The 16912-nt window shown below is 35.2% G+C and overlaps 1 protein-coding gene across 2 annotated transcripts; it reads left to right on the forward strand.

The window, feature by feature from the left end:
• The first annotated feature begins 378 nt into the window (after nucleotides 1–378).
• On the forward strand, nucleotides 379–16598 carry LOC306873479 (uncharacterized protein). 2 transcript variants are annotated; one of them, XM_079422802.1, is made up of 12 exons: nucleotides 379–461; nucleotides 4793–4907; nucleotides 7830–7894; nucleotides 8233–8389; nucleotides 8469–8598; nucleotides 8747–8908; nucleotides 9017–9085; nucleotides 9194–9418; nucleotides 10457–11687; nucleotides 12391–12686; nucleotides 15940–16021; nucleotides 16112–16598. In XM_079422802.1, the coding sequence occupies exons 3-12, from the start codon at nucleotides 7846–7848 to the stop codon at nucleotides 16273–16275; spliced, it is 2565 nt and encodes an 854-aa protein (XP_079278928.1). In that variant the 5' UTR covers nucleotides 379–461; nucleotides 4793–4907; nucleotides 7830–7845; the 3' UTR covers nucleotides 16276–16598. The 2 variants fall into 2 exon arrangements, with proteins under 2 accessions (XP_079278928.1, XP_079278927.1); XM_079422801.1 differs by lacking the exons at nucleotides 379–461; nucleotides 4793–4907 and having other exon boundaries at nucleotides 7604–7894.
• The last annotated feature ends 314 nt before the right edge of the window (nucleotides 16599–16912 follow it).

The following is a 16912-nucleotide window of genomic DNA, read 5'->3' on the forward strand; positions in this document are numbered from 1 at the left end:
CTAAACCTAACCTACCAGTCTACTCTGAGAGTTAGTAGACATGTAGTTGGCATTTATTTACAAAGTTACTTATAGTTAGTAGACTGTCTAAAGTGAACTATCAAAATAAAATGTAACCATTTATTTCGTTGTTATTTGGTCATTGATTTTTTTTGTGTTTTGATTTTTTGTTTATTCTTGAGATCTGTTTTGTTTTATTTATGGATAATGGTAATCTTCCTCTTTATAATCGCTTCAGTTAATTGAAAAACATAAATAAATGACAAGCAGAAAAGGAAACTAAACAGTGCAACGCTCATTAGAAGAAGCGCACCTGTACGCCTCAGCACGCCACGTGTGTCGTCATCACGTGGGTGTGGCCAATCACGTACGCTCACTAGTTTCGTTGGGTCTCAGAGCTGCGCGCTTTTTGTTGACGATCTAAGCGCAGGTGCGCGCTTCTGCATCTTCATTTCGCAGAGGTAAGACAACACTATGATGCTATCTATCTATCTATCTATCTATCTATCTATCTATCTATCTATCTATCTATCTATCTATCTATCTATCTATCTATCTATCTATCTATCTATCTATCTTGTATTACGATATGAGTCAAATTTAGGCACTCTTATATTGTAAAAACAACTTTCAAAGCTATTTTAATTGTATTATTAAGGTGAAAAATGAGACAAAACATTTGAGAAGATAAAGTTAAAGAAAAAGGCCATCCTCAGAAGATAAAAATAATATTTGTCGGAAAATTTTGCAATGAAACTAGGCTCAGAGATTTTAAAAGTCTTTGTGAAATAGAGGTTTCGAATGAATAGCTCTTTGTGCATCATGTTTACTGTTACTGTATGATGCCATGCACTTGTGGTAGTGTATTTAGTTAAATGTGTGCATTAGATGATTATAAGACACATGGTTACTGTACATGGCTTGTGAAGTGCACTTCAACTTTAATGACTGACTTGTAACCTTATATCAGCAAGATATTCATTTATAATTTAAGATGCTATATGTACATAATTCACGGCTGTTTATCAAGGCATCATGTTGGGATTGATCTCCTTCATTTGTATTAAAACAGGCATGGGATGTTTTGTAGGAAGGGAAGTCTGTGTCCAGCTCACATTAAAGTGATTGTAATCCAAAGGTTAGTTCGTTTAAGATGAAAGCAGCGTTTAGGAGGGGTCAGGTATCTTCAAAACACAGTTAATGTTCAAGCAGATTAGTCACTCTGTTGAGAAGTTAATGTTTGCAGAACACGAACTGTCATGAAAGGAAAATAGAGACATACAAAACTTCACGGATAAAAGTGAGTGAATAAATCTTACAGATGTTCATTAATCACAAGAGTTTACTGAGTGACCACAACAGCAATAGGATTTGTATTATACCGCATGTCTAACGTCATTCCAGACCCAAAACATACTATTTTGTACTATAATTAGTGCCTTACTATGTTATTTTTGTTAACTTTTATAGGCTGCCAGCTAACAGGAAAGTTCTCAGAACTTTTTCTTGTAACATCTGTTCAGAGTTGTCTCTTTAATATAGGCTATTCTCAAAACATTAGCTCAAAAAATTATATTTATGCATCGTTTATGGACCTTTTCACTTTCATAACATGATGGAACATTAGCAAAACATTCGTTGAACATTCTTGTTAGCTGCTGGGTACTTGTTTCAGAACATTCAGAGAACATTCAAAAGCAATGTTTGCTTAATTATAAAATGGAACATTTTCTTAATTTTGTCACTAATGTTTGCATAAGCAAGAAACTGTTTTGAAAGTGTTTTAAAAAGGGTTATTTTTAACATTCTGAAATACTTAATGGGATCATTATCAAAACATACTTTTGTTAGCTGGTTATATGCTATTATATGTCTCATAGCCAACCTGAAAAAAGCATAACAAAAGTTTGTCAAGGGATTTCAGTGAATGAACTGAATGTAGCACAGGCTGTACAGTGTACAAAGATGGGCAGATTGCATTTCATCTGGGTAACATGGTACTTGAATTGACACAGTCATACCTGAAGAAAAGAGAACTTAGAGTCTAAAAGAAGGAAGCCAGAGAAAGTGCGCTGGAGTGAGAGAGATGGCATTACTGGAGCAGTCTCAGGGTGTTGGCTTACATTAGCCCAAAACAACAGATTGCCAGCTACATAATGTTGTCTCTATCTTTGGTTGCTCATAAAGGATTAATTTAGGGTCTTTAGGAGCAGTCTGAGAGGTCTATTAAAACCTGTTGATATTCGCAAGTTGTGTAAGCTGTTGATTCAGAGCTTATTATTGGAAAGGTCTTCTGGGAAACTCCTCCGGTGTCACCTGCACTGTTTGAACGTAAGCTAACCTGTCTGAGGCTAACAAGTTGGAAAGGAAATTATGTCACACAAAACTAAACACAAAACTCTTATGTCCTCGTAAATCATGTGAAATCAGAAATGTCCTTTTTTCCTCTTTTGAAGTCATAATTATGCATTTGTTGTGTTTGAATGCTTTGTTGTCGGAAAGAATAGGAATAATGGAGGATGCCAGATTTTTGGGGGAAATCTAAATCTCTAACCAAAGTGTACTGAACATTAATCAGAAACAAATCGAATTTGAATAAAACGTAGTGCCCCGTTCGTTGTTAGCCATATAAATGTAGCTATAGGAGTTTTGATCAAATAAATGTAGTTTCACGATGTAAAATACATACAATATGCATCAAACACTTATTTATAGAAGTAAAGAAAGAGGCACAAAATCACTTTCACAGACTTTTTCATTAACTGTTCCCATCTGGTGGAATGACCTGCCCAACTCAATCCGAGCAGCTGAATCCTTACCCATTTTCAAGAAACAGCTATAAACACATCTCTTCCATCTTTACTTGACCCTCTAACTCCAGTACTCTCTATTCTAATTTTATTTTATCTATATGTCTTCTTTTTATTTATAAAAACACACACACATTTGACCCTCTATCAATTGCATATGTATTCTCTAACTGCTAGCTTTTCTTGTAAAACTAACACTAGCTTTCTTTTTTCTATTCTATCTACTTGTTTCTTATATATAAAAAAAACCTTTCTACGTGTACTGCGTTAGGCTAACCATGACTTGTAATAGCACTTGCACGTTGTTGCTCTTTTGTTGGTTTTGATTGCTTCTAATGTCCTCATTTGTAAGTCGCTTTGGATAAAAGCGTCTGCTAAATGACTAAATGTAAATGTAAATGTAATGTAAATATGCATGACTGTAACAGCATGAGAAATTAATGCATGTTGTGGAGAAAATGAATAAAGCTTAACTGTGACTAATAGCTCTCTCCTCTGCCAAGTTTCTAGCCTGTCCAATTTAGAAGCTCAGGTATCAAAATGATCTATTTCCCAGTTTCCCAGTCAGAAATACATCTTGAGAGCACATTCATGTACAATTTATGACTAGGATATTCATAATAATTCCAAATGCATGCAAAAGCAGCATTAACTCAATATAAATGTGTTGAGACTGTGTTGGGACTTTATACACACGTCGCAGCATTTTGCGTAGTTTATAAAACTCTGGGACACTGGGATATGCAAATACAACAAAAGCACCTGGCATCCTTAAACCAGCAGTTTTCAATGTCAGAACTGGAACAGGACAACAGCTAATGAACTAAATTACATTTTTAATCAAATTTACCTTGGCCAAATCAAGAGTAACTAACTACAGAGGGGGGTGGGATGTCATTGTTTGTTAGCATGCATCTGGACTGAGAAGAAAATCGATGCCAGCTTTTTAATGAATTTAAAATGACATGCCAAAAGTCTGAACAGCAGTCCACAACATCATCCTGTTCGCTGGTGATCTGTAGTTGAAAGTGAATGTTTCGGTGAGTTATTATCTGACAAGCCAGGAGGCCAATTCAGATTTTCAGTCATTTTATTGTAGAAACATCATAGGCACAAGTGTAAAAGTGAGTTACAATCTTGAAACATTGCAGTCACATTGTAACACAATATACATGTGTTGTCTTAAAATGTCCCTGCAATATAAGATGTATAGAATATAGTATATATTTACTGTAAACAGTATATACATAATGCACATTATAACTTAAGCATAAAATATACACCGTACTTACCAGTGTAATAGTGAAATGGTTTAGGATTCAGGTTTTTGTCTCTAGGAGACATTTGTAGCTTGGTAAAAAGCCATGGCCTAGTTTCAATTCAACTATTCAAATTCTAAACCACTATGAATGCTGGACCTTCAATATGGTCAGAAAATGACCTGAAATTAGATTTTTTCATGGCAATTATTAAAGCCAACGATCACTTTAATATTTAGGTGAAAAGCCACCTGTACTGTACTTATTAACTCCTACAGAGGAAAACGATTCTTTGGTAAGAGCTCGTTGAGTTTGTAAAGGGACTTTCCTTGAGTTCAAAGAGTTGACCAGGTCAGGAAGGTGTATGCAAATAGACAAAAAATAATTGAAAGGACTGGTTCACCTAAAAAATAAAACTCTGTCATCTTTTACTCACCCTCATGCCATCCAAACATTTATGGGTTTCTTTCTTCTGTGGAAAGCTAAAGGGTAAATTTAACAGTACATTGAAAGTGGGAATGGATTGTTGTCAAGCTCCAAAAATGACCAAAAAATCATCATACCTTAAGTAACCAATGAGAAGATCCTAGTCATTTTTACAACATCTAATTTACTGCCCTCACATCCTGTTACTATGAAACTCTTTGTTCCTACGCTCGCTCTCTTTGTCTTTCCCTAACTCTTTCTGCTATGCTATAATCCCCTCTTAAACGTCATTTGCAGATGGCAGTGATCTAAAACTATCAAGGACTGGAGACCACCACAAAAAAAGCCAAAGAAGAAAACAAAGGAAGCTCTCAGACGAGGAAGTTCATTCTGCATCAACTTAAAGCTTCTGGTAAGTTTAGAAGTTTCCATTTAATGTTTTTGTTCATTTTCATTTTACAAACAAATCAGGAATGTTTTTCCATCATCATGAAGTGTGAATCAAAACGGGAAATCTGGGATTCAAAATCTAATCGAAAGGTTTTAGAATTCTGAGAAATTCGAAATGAAACATTATGACGTATGGACATATTCTGCAAATGGTCTTGAAACAAATGCATTTTTCAAATAAACTTTTTACTTAAATTGTTATAATATAATATAATTATAATTTATTAATAAATTGTACAGAAATAAAATAATTCCAATAATTAAAATTTTTTACAAATTGGAGAAATGCAATATAGAGACTTCAGACCATGCACTATTTTTAAATAAAGAGTAAAAACAGTAATATTGTGAAGTATTATTAAAATTTAAAATAGTTTTCTTCTTGAAATATTCATTACTCTGCAGCCAATACATCCATATTTTTTGCTTGTAATATGCAAAATACATTGATATTTATAAATATGACCTGCAGGAAGATTACTTAGAAAGCCGGCCCTTGATGCCCCTAGTCTTCCTCTACTATTACCTAACATTGATCTCTTGGTTAAACAAGAGTCTATTGTCTAGCATTGTGCTGATTCTAATCCTGACTACTAGTGCGTAACATGAAGGTACAGCACTTTTGTCATCCTCTGCACGCTCAGAGTCACATGGCTTTATGACTATGATATTAGACAGCAAGAACAACAGGGATTATTGGTATTTCTGTCATTAGATTGTTTGGTTAAGGAGCGAGGACAGTAATAGCAGGTGTGTCGTGTGTGTGCGTATGATAATGCTCATGTCATGCACATAAAACATTGTTGGAATTAATTGCTGAAGTTATTTATAGAACCACCTTATTATATGGTTTACGCACATCGGAGGACACAACAGGATAAAGTTACAGCCATGAAAAGACAACAAACTGATGTTTGATTTTATTAGCATTGTTAGCATCCCTATTATTATTCCTCCTACTTGGGATTAGGGTATTAAATTCTATTGAAATTTGGCGTAATAGCACACACCCATAGTAACTAACCATGAACACTTTAGCAATGTGTTAAAACCACTAAAAATGACTTAACTTCTGCATAGCAATGCTAGCAAACACACAGAGCTACAGTACTTAGTTTATTGGTCTAATATGTGGATGAGATACTGGGAGTGTAATGAACTAAACCGACAGTAAATGTCAAGCTTGCTGTTGAAAAATAAATCTGAGAACTGAGGGCATGTGTGTGTGTTTAATGAATTCTTAGAGCTCGGACCAGGGCTCGGTTTCCCAGGTTGCAGGTAGACACAATCTAATATTCACTAAAAATGGCGTCACCGTTGTGCATCACTAGGCAACTGGTGCCTGAGTGAACTATCTATTCTCTGCTCTTAGAAGTTACTGTATTTGTATTACAAGAGGCCACTGATTATATCACAACACAAAGCCACTAAAAAGACAGGAGACGTTTGCACAATCTGTGGTTTGAAAGTAAGACAAGCCCAAAATGATGAAAGCAAATGCTGTGCGTCTTCATGTTTGCCAATATAAAAGAAAAGAGATCAGCACATGACTCTATCTTTTCATCTACGTCATCAATCTTGGGTAATGTGACGTAGTAGCACACAATACTAGTGGTATACATTTACAACTAGGCTATATGCTGCCGTTCAAACGTACGTTTTTAATGTTTTTTTTAAAGAATGAAAAAACACTACAGTAATTTATAGCAAATACTGTAGTGTTGATGATTGCACAGACACTATTTAAACTGAACTGAGCTGGACGATGCCATCACTGAATTCAATTATGAAATGCCTTTAACTGAAAATTGAGTGTTTAATCTTGTCATTTTACATTATTGACACACTATTTTCCTATTTTGATATTGTGCAGTTACTTTGACACAATTTGCATTGTTAAAAGCGCTATATAAATAAATATGTAATATTTATATAATAAATAAATAAGTATAAATCAAGGTGACTTGACTTGACTTGACTTCTGGAACTGATACTTTTTTCTTTGATTCTTTGATGAATAAAAATTTATAAAGAAAAGCATTTATTCAAAATAGAAATGTTTTCTAACAATATTAGTCTTTACTAACACTTTTTTTTTCATTTTTTACATATTTGCTGAATAAAAGTGTTAATTTCTTTCAAAAAAGAAAGGAAAAATTGCTGCCACCAAATCTTTGAACAGTAGTGTATATTATTAAAAAATATTTCTGTTTTGAATAAATGCTGTTCTTTATAACATTTTATGTATTGATAATAAATCATCATATTAGAATGATTTCTGAAGGATCATGTGACACTGAAGACTTGAGTAAGGATGCTGAAAAACATTATTTTAAATTGCAATAATACACAATATTATATCAATATTATATTGTTCTGTATGTTTGATCAAATAAATGCAGCCTTGATGGGCATAAGAGACTTCTTTAAAAAAAACTTTAGAATTCTTACTGATCCCAAACTTTGAATGGCAGTATAATTATATATAACTAGCATACTAATTTTAAGAGTAGAGTGGTATATTCTTTTCTGAATTCAGCACTTGTCTCCTTATAAAGTACCTTTAAACTGAAAACAGGAGCAAATCAGCTCTTTCCTTATAAGGGCATCGCAGAAGAATCTAACAAATGCTTAGAACAGGGTTTATCACCTTTGAACACAGGATATGATGTGCTAAAGTGCAAACAGAGTGTATCAGTTAACCGTGATCATGTGATCTTTACTGCTATAAACAAAAGACATTCAGCAGACACTCTTCCACCCAAAGGAGCAAGCTTCTGGATAAAATCTGGTTTTTAATGCCATTAGTTCAGTCTGCACACACTGAGATTTATACATTTCTTTCTTTCTTTCTTTTTTAAGTGTCTATTTTGATATACTGTAGATCAGCAGATAAAAACATGGAATCCAGCTCTGGAGAAATGGACAAAAATGGAGAGGAACTCACAGGTCTGTGAACATTCTATTAGAAGACATCTACATGTTTTCTGTTTAAGGGTTTATTCACAAGAAATACTAATGCAATAGACCACGAGAGATGTGAACTGTCTGAAACTGTCTGAAACTCTGTTAGCTCCTGTGGTTAAATGTAACACAGCAGCCATATGATATAAGACACCAATACTAAATTAATAATACAACTTACAAGTAACACAAATGTGGTAAATAACATCAGACAGAAACAAATCTGACTGTACTTCACAAACAGACCTTCTCATAACGTCATTAATCTGTATTTCCGGAGATCTATTCAAACCAATCATGCTGATTTCTGGTGTCTTCAACAGGAAGGAAGAAATCACGTTTTAAGCAGCTGAAGACGCGTCTCTTTGGGAAACTGAAGAAAAAGGAAAGCGAAGGGCTGATTAAGCAAAGCCAGTCTGCTAGTGACATAACTGCTCCAGAGGGCAGAAGAGAAGGCTACGACTCTGAAGATGAGTTTTCGTAAGTGGTTGATGTGCCGTGTAAATTTAAGTAATAAGCCATGAGAGCATCTAATATAACAAACCTATCGAATCCGCAGGTTCCCGCAGGGTCTGAGCTCCAGGGCGCTTTCCCACGACAGCATCTTCATTACAGACCAGACCCCGTCCACAGAACCAACTCGGGTTCTTTCACAAGAAAACGTTCATGGCAAAATTAAGGCTTTACAAGTAAGGAACTGTTCAGACCAAAAGCTTGCAAATCTTATTTGTTCAAAAGGCTTCAGATTATTTGAGCTACTCTTATTATGCTCCATCAGTGTGCTTTGTTAAACTTTCATTTGTTAAATAGCATGCGGTTTATATTTTGTTTCGGCAGTTGAAACTACAGCAGCAGAACTTACATTTAGGTCCTCCTCCAATGCTGATTCCTGGTAAACGCATAGAGGACTCAGGAACCACTTCAGAGGACGATGGTTTACCTTGCAGCCCACCTGAGATGTCCTTTCATGAGCAAGTCATGCATGGAGCAGTTTACAAGGTAAATGAATATCAGGGATATGAAGGTAAAACATGTAGTAGATACGCTATACTTTACCTGTGACATTATCTGAAATTAATGGAATCCGTACGCCATTTTTACTTACAGTATCCCGAATCTCAGAAACATCTGAGCTCTCTGAGTTTAGCAGGAACGGGAAGTGAAGAAGAGGAGCAGGTAATACTCAAGTATTTTAATAATAATCATCACACACCACAACATTCAAAACAATCTTTGCAAAGTCAACACATTATATGTGACAGTAGTAAATATTGTCTCATCCAGGGTGATCCTTTCCAGCCATCATCAAGACCTCTATCACCAGTCTCCAAACTGTCCCCTCAGCCAATCACCTCTTCCGCTTCAGCCTCGACCACGCCCACTGCAGGAGTTGACTTCAGTAGCCCTGCAGGTTTCATGCCCAGGTTGGATAACTCAGCTGCCCTTCACCGCATGTCAGTCAAACCAAGGAACCAACGAGCCAGTACAAGGGGCAAACGAGTGCCAACGGTAAGACGATGAAGGTTAAAACATGCATATTGTCTTCACATGAAGCTGTATGTATAATCAGATTTTAAAGAGCATGAAGTAGTTTAAATAAAAGTCATATGACAACAAAACAAGACCTCTCTCATTGTAATTGAAGATGCTGTGTACACTAGAATTGCTTGTTTTCTAATTATTTATGTATTGTTATTTTATTTGCAAATATCATGGGTTAATTTTATCCTTTAACTAAAGTAAAAAAATAAAATAAAATAACAATATAAAATAATAAAAAACCCTCAAGGTCCCATTTAAAGATTTCAAATGGTTTTATATTATACTGTTGCTGATTTCTGATCTTGTGCTTATAGTCAAGTGGTTCATCGTAGTGTCATGAAAAAAGTTGCAAACTATTAGATGAAAAATGAAAATAAGTTTAAGTGCTAATCACTAAAACAGATTAAAAAAATGTAGTAAAGCTATATAGAAATAAAACAACTAATAAAAATGACAAAAGCACAGAGCAAAATGAAGTGAAAATGTAATATTAAAGTTAATTCAAAATATTAAAAATGCTATAATAACTAATAAATAATACCAGAATAACACTGATCCATGGGTATTAAATAATGCAATGCTTCTGGTAGACAGCCTGAAAGGCTGGATGTAGAAAGCGCAAGGGACTACAAAAATCACTTATAGCATCTGCAAAAAGTTACAAATATTTAAGTCACTGTTAATTTGGTCACACTTTATTTTAAGGTCCAATTCTCACTATTAACTAACTAGCAACAATGAGTTTTGCCACAATAAATTCCTAATTTGCTGCTTATTAGTAGCTAGTAAGGTAGTTGTTATGATCAGGTATGGCATAGGACTAAGAGATCTAAATAAGAGAATAAGGCAATAAAATGTGCTTTATAAGTACTAATAAACAGCCGATATGCTTGTAATATGCATGCTAGTTAATAGTGAGAATTGGTCATTAAAATAAAGTGTTACCACTAATTTTAAACTGTTGTTTTAAACATATTTGAACATAGTTTGATCTCTCTTTCCCAGGTATCTCTTTCTCCCAGGCATCGTTCAGAAAGCTTCAGTGATTTAGATAATGTTCTGTCTGAAGAAGAAGATGAAACCACAACGTCCACTGAGACAGTGAACCATTACTTGTACTCATCTCCGAATTTGGAGCTAACAGAGAAACCCACCACTCCAGAACCAACAGAAACAACTCCGGAAAAGTCAGCACAGGACCAGGAGGAGAACCCTAAAAGAACTGAAATCAATTTCCCATCTCTGGGTGTTGAAATCCTAAAGTCAGTAGAGTCTCTTGAAACTGAGGGGAAAGTCACCACAAATCCTCTTTATTTGCAGCCTATGTCCTTTAGCTTGATCACCTCAGGTCCACCGTCACCTTCAGGACTTCCAGAATCTACAGCTCCATCAAGAGAAGTGCAGTCATTAAGAGCCCATTCACCAATCCAGACACATGATAGAAACAATATCCAGATTCAGACAAGTGAGAATCATGTGTCTTACACAGATAAAAAGGAAAGCATTCAAGAAGAAGCAACATTTAGACCACATCCTTTACCTCTGCCTTGCTTAAAAACGCCCAAAATGGAAGTAAGGAGCCCTCCGTCTCCAAAAGGAGCTGAGGAGGCCTCAACGAAACCTTGGGAAGCTGAAGTAGAAACTGCACCTAACACTGGATCAGTCCAGTTTTTAATTGCATCTGCAAAGTATCGCTCCAAAACAACCAGTGAGACAAAGCAGAATGAGGGTCATTTGAAACATTCTCCAGGAATCAAGACCCAACCCATCAAATCCAATCCAGAGTCGCAGAAAGATGAAGTGAGAGAAACAAAACCAACAGAGCTTCAGAATCTCCTCCATCAAACGCAAGAGAGAAAAAGCAGTTTTCGTAGAGAAGTACCACCACCTATTATGTCCAAACAAACAACAGGAACCAATCTTAGGAAGGCAGACACCGCTGCAGAACATTTGGAAACAGAGAAACTCGATGAACCTGAAGACAGGAAGAGTGCTTTTGGGGTGCAGCTCCGCACAACCTCTCTGTCACTGAAATATCGCTCGGAAGTTTCCAAAATCAAGGATGAGACCAAACGGTACAGTTTAGAGTCTTATACAGTGACCGAAGTCTCAGAAGAGCATGCTGGGAAAGCAGAAACCTTCAGGAATATGTGTGACAGCAAGTCCAAGAGTAAACCTAGTGTTCCCAAAAAACTAGATTCACAGAGCCTGGACTTTCCGCTTGCTGCCCAAGACAGTGAGTGTAAATAATTTCTTCTTTTTGTTATATATCTGTTGAATTGGTTCATTTGAAATTTTAGTTTGAGGAACTAGTGATAAAATAGACAAAAACACAACAAAATTATTAAAAGTTTGACAAAAATCTAAATAAAAACGGAAAATGTAAGATTAAAATACATTAATAAAACTATAACAGTTTCTCAATGATAGTAAAATAACTCTACCCAATTAAATATTGAATGAACCAGTTTGTTTACGAATCCCTCAAATATGTTCTCACATAAATAGCATTCTGATTTTTCAGTTTGCTATATGCAATATGACAGTAACATAAAACCTTGAAAAAGGTTTTATGACTCATTTTGTTAGCATCTTCTAGTATAAAATTAGCTTAATCAGAGTTTTGACTATATACTGAACAAGAATGGCTGACTTGCACAGGAAGAGTCTGACTAACATATACAGCAGCCAATCACTGTTTGTTAATACATGCCATTTAAGCAGTGGTTTTCTGTGAAATTAATGATACAACAACAATAGACGGCAGTGGAAAAACCTCATTCAAATAACAGCACAGCCATGTCAGTCAAAGAAAACAGAGTTATGAAGAGTTATGCAAAACCAATAATTTCAGAGACACAACATAAAAACCAAAGTGAAACATACAATTCGTATTAGTTGATGGGCATGCCTTAATAAAACTGATTACTGTTTTACAGATGGAAGACCATCTATTCAAAACACAACAGGAGCAAGTAAAGAGGCTGTGTCTGAGCCGGGCTGGATGAGTCTAGCCAGGGAAAAGACCAGAGCCTACCAGCCATTCTTGGCAAGATCAGCCACGAATCAGTCACCAGTCCACCCAACAGCTCCTCCTCTGCAGCCTCCCAAACCAGCCTTACAGCCTAAAACACAGCTATTGAGCACCTCGCTTCATCCACTGAAAACAGCCAGCCTACAGACCTCACCGAGACCTCCAGCAAAACCAGCACCTGGTGGAACAAAAGACTGGCAGGTAGCATATGGCTGGAGAGTACAAAACATCTTTAGCTAAACAGCAGGTTTCGCCTTTCTTTTATTGCTTATAATATAAAATACTGCCTTCTGAACTACAGTGGTGGCCAAAAATATTAGAACATTAGTATTTTTTACCAGCTAAAAATGGTTTTAAGTCAGTCATTTCTATCTTTTGCTGTAGCGTGTCAGTAGGAAATATCAGTTTACATTTCCAAACAGCCAGTGCTGTACACAGAGATCTGATCTCATCATCATCCAGTCTGTCTGGAATGCAGACCTGCAAAGCTACCTGAAAAACTATGTGCTAGTGCACCGAGGGCAAAAGCTGCTTTAAACGGTGCTATGCTCACACTAAATGTTGATTTAATTTAGTTAATAGAAGTTAACTGAGAAAGAAAATCTATTTATTGCATTATTTTTGACTGCATCCTGCATCCATCATGACTTTTTACAGCATTTTTACACAAGTGCCTAAAACTTTAAACAGTACTGTAGCTTTGCAGGCAGGTTTCTTGATGCATCTTGAAAATGTTGGCACAGTTCTTCTGGATTTAGTCTGTCTCAGTTTGTTCTGTTTCTTTATGTCATTCCAGACAGACTGAGATCTGATCTGACACACTACAGCAAAAGATAGAATAACTGACTTAAAACCATATTTAGCTGTTGAAAATAATAAGTTCAAGTTCAAGTTTATTTGTATAGCGCTTTTTACGATACAAATCGTTGCGAAGCAGCTATACAGGTAATTAAGTTTCCACAATATATTTATATATTGCAGATACTAAATATATTTAACTTATGGCAAAATTTGGTAATTCTGTATGTTATCTGAGCATTGGCACCCTCTGAGGTCCTCTGAGGGGTTGGAATCATCTCTTCTCAGGTGTTTGGTCATCTCAGATCATTTAAGGGTTGGATCCAGACTGAAGCTTCTGTAATTCCTAGTTACCATGGGATGTTAATCCTGTGGCAGAAATAGAGAAACAAATAGAGACATAATTAGCATAGCTGCTGTTCCATCTAAGCAAAAATGATTTGTTCGACCCAAGCTAAAGAATAATAATGTACATTTGATCAGATATAACTGCAGTACAAGATTATAAAATGCATTATGTGAATGCTTGGCTAAAGAGATTAAAGTGTCTTTAATCTAGATTTAAACAGAGAGAGTGTTTCTGAACCCCGAACGTTATCAGGAAGGCTATTCCAGAGTTTGGGAGCCAAATGTGAAAAAGCTCTACCTCCTTTAGTGGACTTTGCTATCCTAGGTACTACCAAAAGAATGCTGTTTTTGTAACATGGGAAATATGATTTTCAAAGGACAAGTTGCTGTCGAATATAACACCCAGATTTTTTACTTTAGAGGACGTAACAGTATATCCGTCTAGTTGCAAATTGTAATCCAAGAGATTCTGTGTACTGTTTTTTGATCCAATAAGTAATATCCCTTTCTTATCTGAATTTAATAGGAGGAAATTATTGGTCATCCAATCTTTTACATTTTTTACACAATCTATTAGCTTAGATAGTTGAGAAGTTTCATCTGGTCTTGTTGAGATGTATAGTTGAATATCATCAGAATAACAATGAAAACTAATCCCGTATTTTCTAATAATATTACCAAGGGGCAACATGTATATTGAAAATAGCAGAGGACCTAGGACAGATCCTTGTGGTACTCCATACTTTACTGGTGATAATTGAGATGACTCCCCATTTAAATGAACAAAGTGGTAGCGATCAGGTAGGAGCTAAACCATCTTAAAGCCTGCCCTTGAATACCAGAATAGTTTTGTTATCGATCTATGAGTATGTCATGGTCTATAGTGTCGAACACAGCACTAAGGTCAAGTAAAACTAGCAATGAGATGCAGCCTTGGTCTGACGCAAGAAGCAAGTAATTTGTCATTTTAAAAAAGTGCAGTTTCTGTGCTATGGTGAGGCCTGAAACCTGACTGAAATTCTTCATTTTTTGCAAGAAGGAGCACAATTGTTTTTCTAAAATTTTAGACATAAACGGAAGATTTGAAATTGGTCTGTAATTTTCCAGTTCACTAGGATCTAGTTGTGGTTTCTTAATAAGAGGCTTAATAACCGCCAGCTTGAATGGTTTTGGGACGTGACCAAAAGATAACGATGAGTTCATAATATTGAGAAGCGGTTCTTCTGCTACAGGTAACAACTCTTTCAGGAGTTTAGTGGGCACAGGATCTAATAAACATGTTGTTGGCTTAGATGCATTGATAAGTTTATTTAGCATTGATGCATTGATAAGTTTATACGTTTATTTATTTATCTGGACATACTGTTTTTCCATGCAATTCTAAAAACTTCCAAGTTAGTTTTTCTCCATTTGCGCTCAAGATTACGAGTTTCATTCTTGAGAGAATGGGTATAACTGTTAGAATAGTGTTCTAATAATTTTGGCCACCACTGTATATATTAAATAAAACATTCAATATATTTACATTGTAAGAATAAATCGGTAAAAAGGGTACTGGTGATTTTCTTCCAGGACATTTTCTGTTAAGTTTACAGACATTTCCTTTAACCATAAAGCATTATTTAACACAATGAAAAATCAATACAGAAAATTCCTTAATATTAAAAACATTACATTGGACCATTTTTGTCTGGACTTTTCTTAAACTGTTGTATGTCTTTTTTTGTAGATATATCTATTTAAAATTCTTAACATTCTACTTTGTAATGTTTCATATAATATAATATAACATGTGACCCTGGACCACAAAACCAGTCTTAAGTCGCTGGGGTATATTTGTAGCAATAGCCAAAAATAGATTGTATGGGTCAAAATGATAGATTTTTCTTTATGCCAAAAATCATTAGGATATTAAGTAAAGCTCATGTTCCATGAAGATATTTTGTAAATTTCCTACCGTAAATATATCAAAACTTAATTTTTGATCAGTAATATGCATCGCTAAGAACTTAATTTGGACAACTTTAAAGGTGATTTTCTCAATATTTTGATCTTTTTGCACCCTCAGGTTCCAGATTTTCAAATAGTTGTATCTCAGCCAAATATTGTCCTATCCTAACAAACCATACATCAGTGGGAAGCTTATTTATTCAGCTTTCATATTATGTCTAAATCTCAATTTCAGAAAAACTGACCCTTATGAATGGTTTTGTGGTCCAGGGTCATATATGATATAATCGAATAATCATTAAGATGCATCCAAAATAATGTAAGAAATAATAAAATATAAATTATTTGCTCTTTGCAGGACAAAGGCAGGAACAGTACACCAGAAGATGACTCAACAAAGAGAGTAGCAAGACCCATAGCACCTAACAACATCACAGAAGGTAAAGCACTGCTTTGACTTTCATTTTTAAGTGTTTGTAAATTTGTTTGCTTTTCAAAAGTTAATGTTGTTTGTGCATGTTCTTCTGTAGTAGCACATACTGTCATATCTGAGCCTCCAGCAACCTCATCGTCATCACCAACAGACATCTCTCAGCAGCAGCAGCCGAGGTCAGATGGAGCTGAGCCGTCCTGGATGGAGCTCGCCAAGAGGAAGTCTTTAGCCTGGAGTGACAAAACTTTAGAATTAAGCTGAGACATTCAGTGATGAACTGATGAAGTGGTGCAATATCTAATGTTACAACGAATGAATGTAATACTGTGCGTGTTTGTACATGACTGATTGAGTGTGAGTGATTTTAATTAGAATTCATTTGTATTAATAAGATGTTACTTAGATTTACACAAATGTTTGCAATATGATACATGGTTACTGATCAAGCCTGGTTATATAAATAATCCTTATCAAAGAAGAACATGCATATATGTAGTTTATCATCATCTTTGTAGTATGTTGTTACATCAAAACAGCTGATTCCCAAATCTGATACAGTGATAGTAAACTATGAAGTTAAACAGTAGATAGTGTGGGCCGAGTCATTGCATTATATAATAATATATCATAGTGGCATATCAAAATGCAATATTACACAAACACATTTCAAGCAAATTAAACCTTCTTATGAGCATATTATGTGAATTTTTTATTTATCAATTAATTAATTAATTTTTATTTCAAAATTACATTAAAGTTCTCGAGATATCTCACAATTGTTCCATATTGCAAGCAAAACTATAAAAACAGCAATAACAATAAACTGTAACAACAAAGGATGAAGTTAAAATTAACATCACAAACATAAGTTCAATTAATTTAACAGAGATCAGTTTTG

Source organism: Barbus barbus (genome assembly GCF_936440315.1).
Source record: "Barbus barbus genome assembly, chromosome: 8".
In the NCBI taxonomy this organism is placed as follows: Eukaryota; Metazoa; Chordata; class Actinopteri; order Cypriniformes; family Cyprinidae; genus Barbus; species Barbus barbus.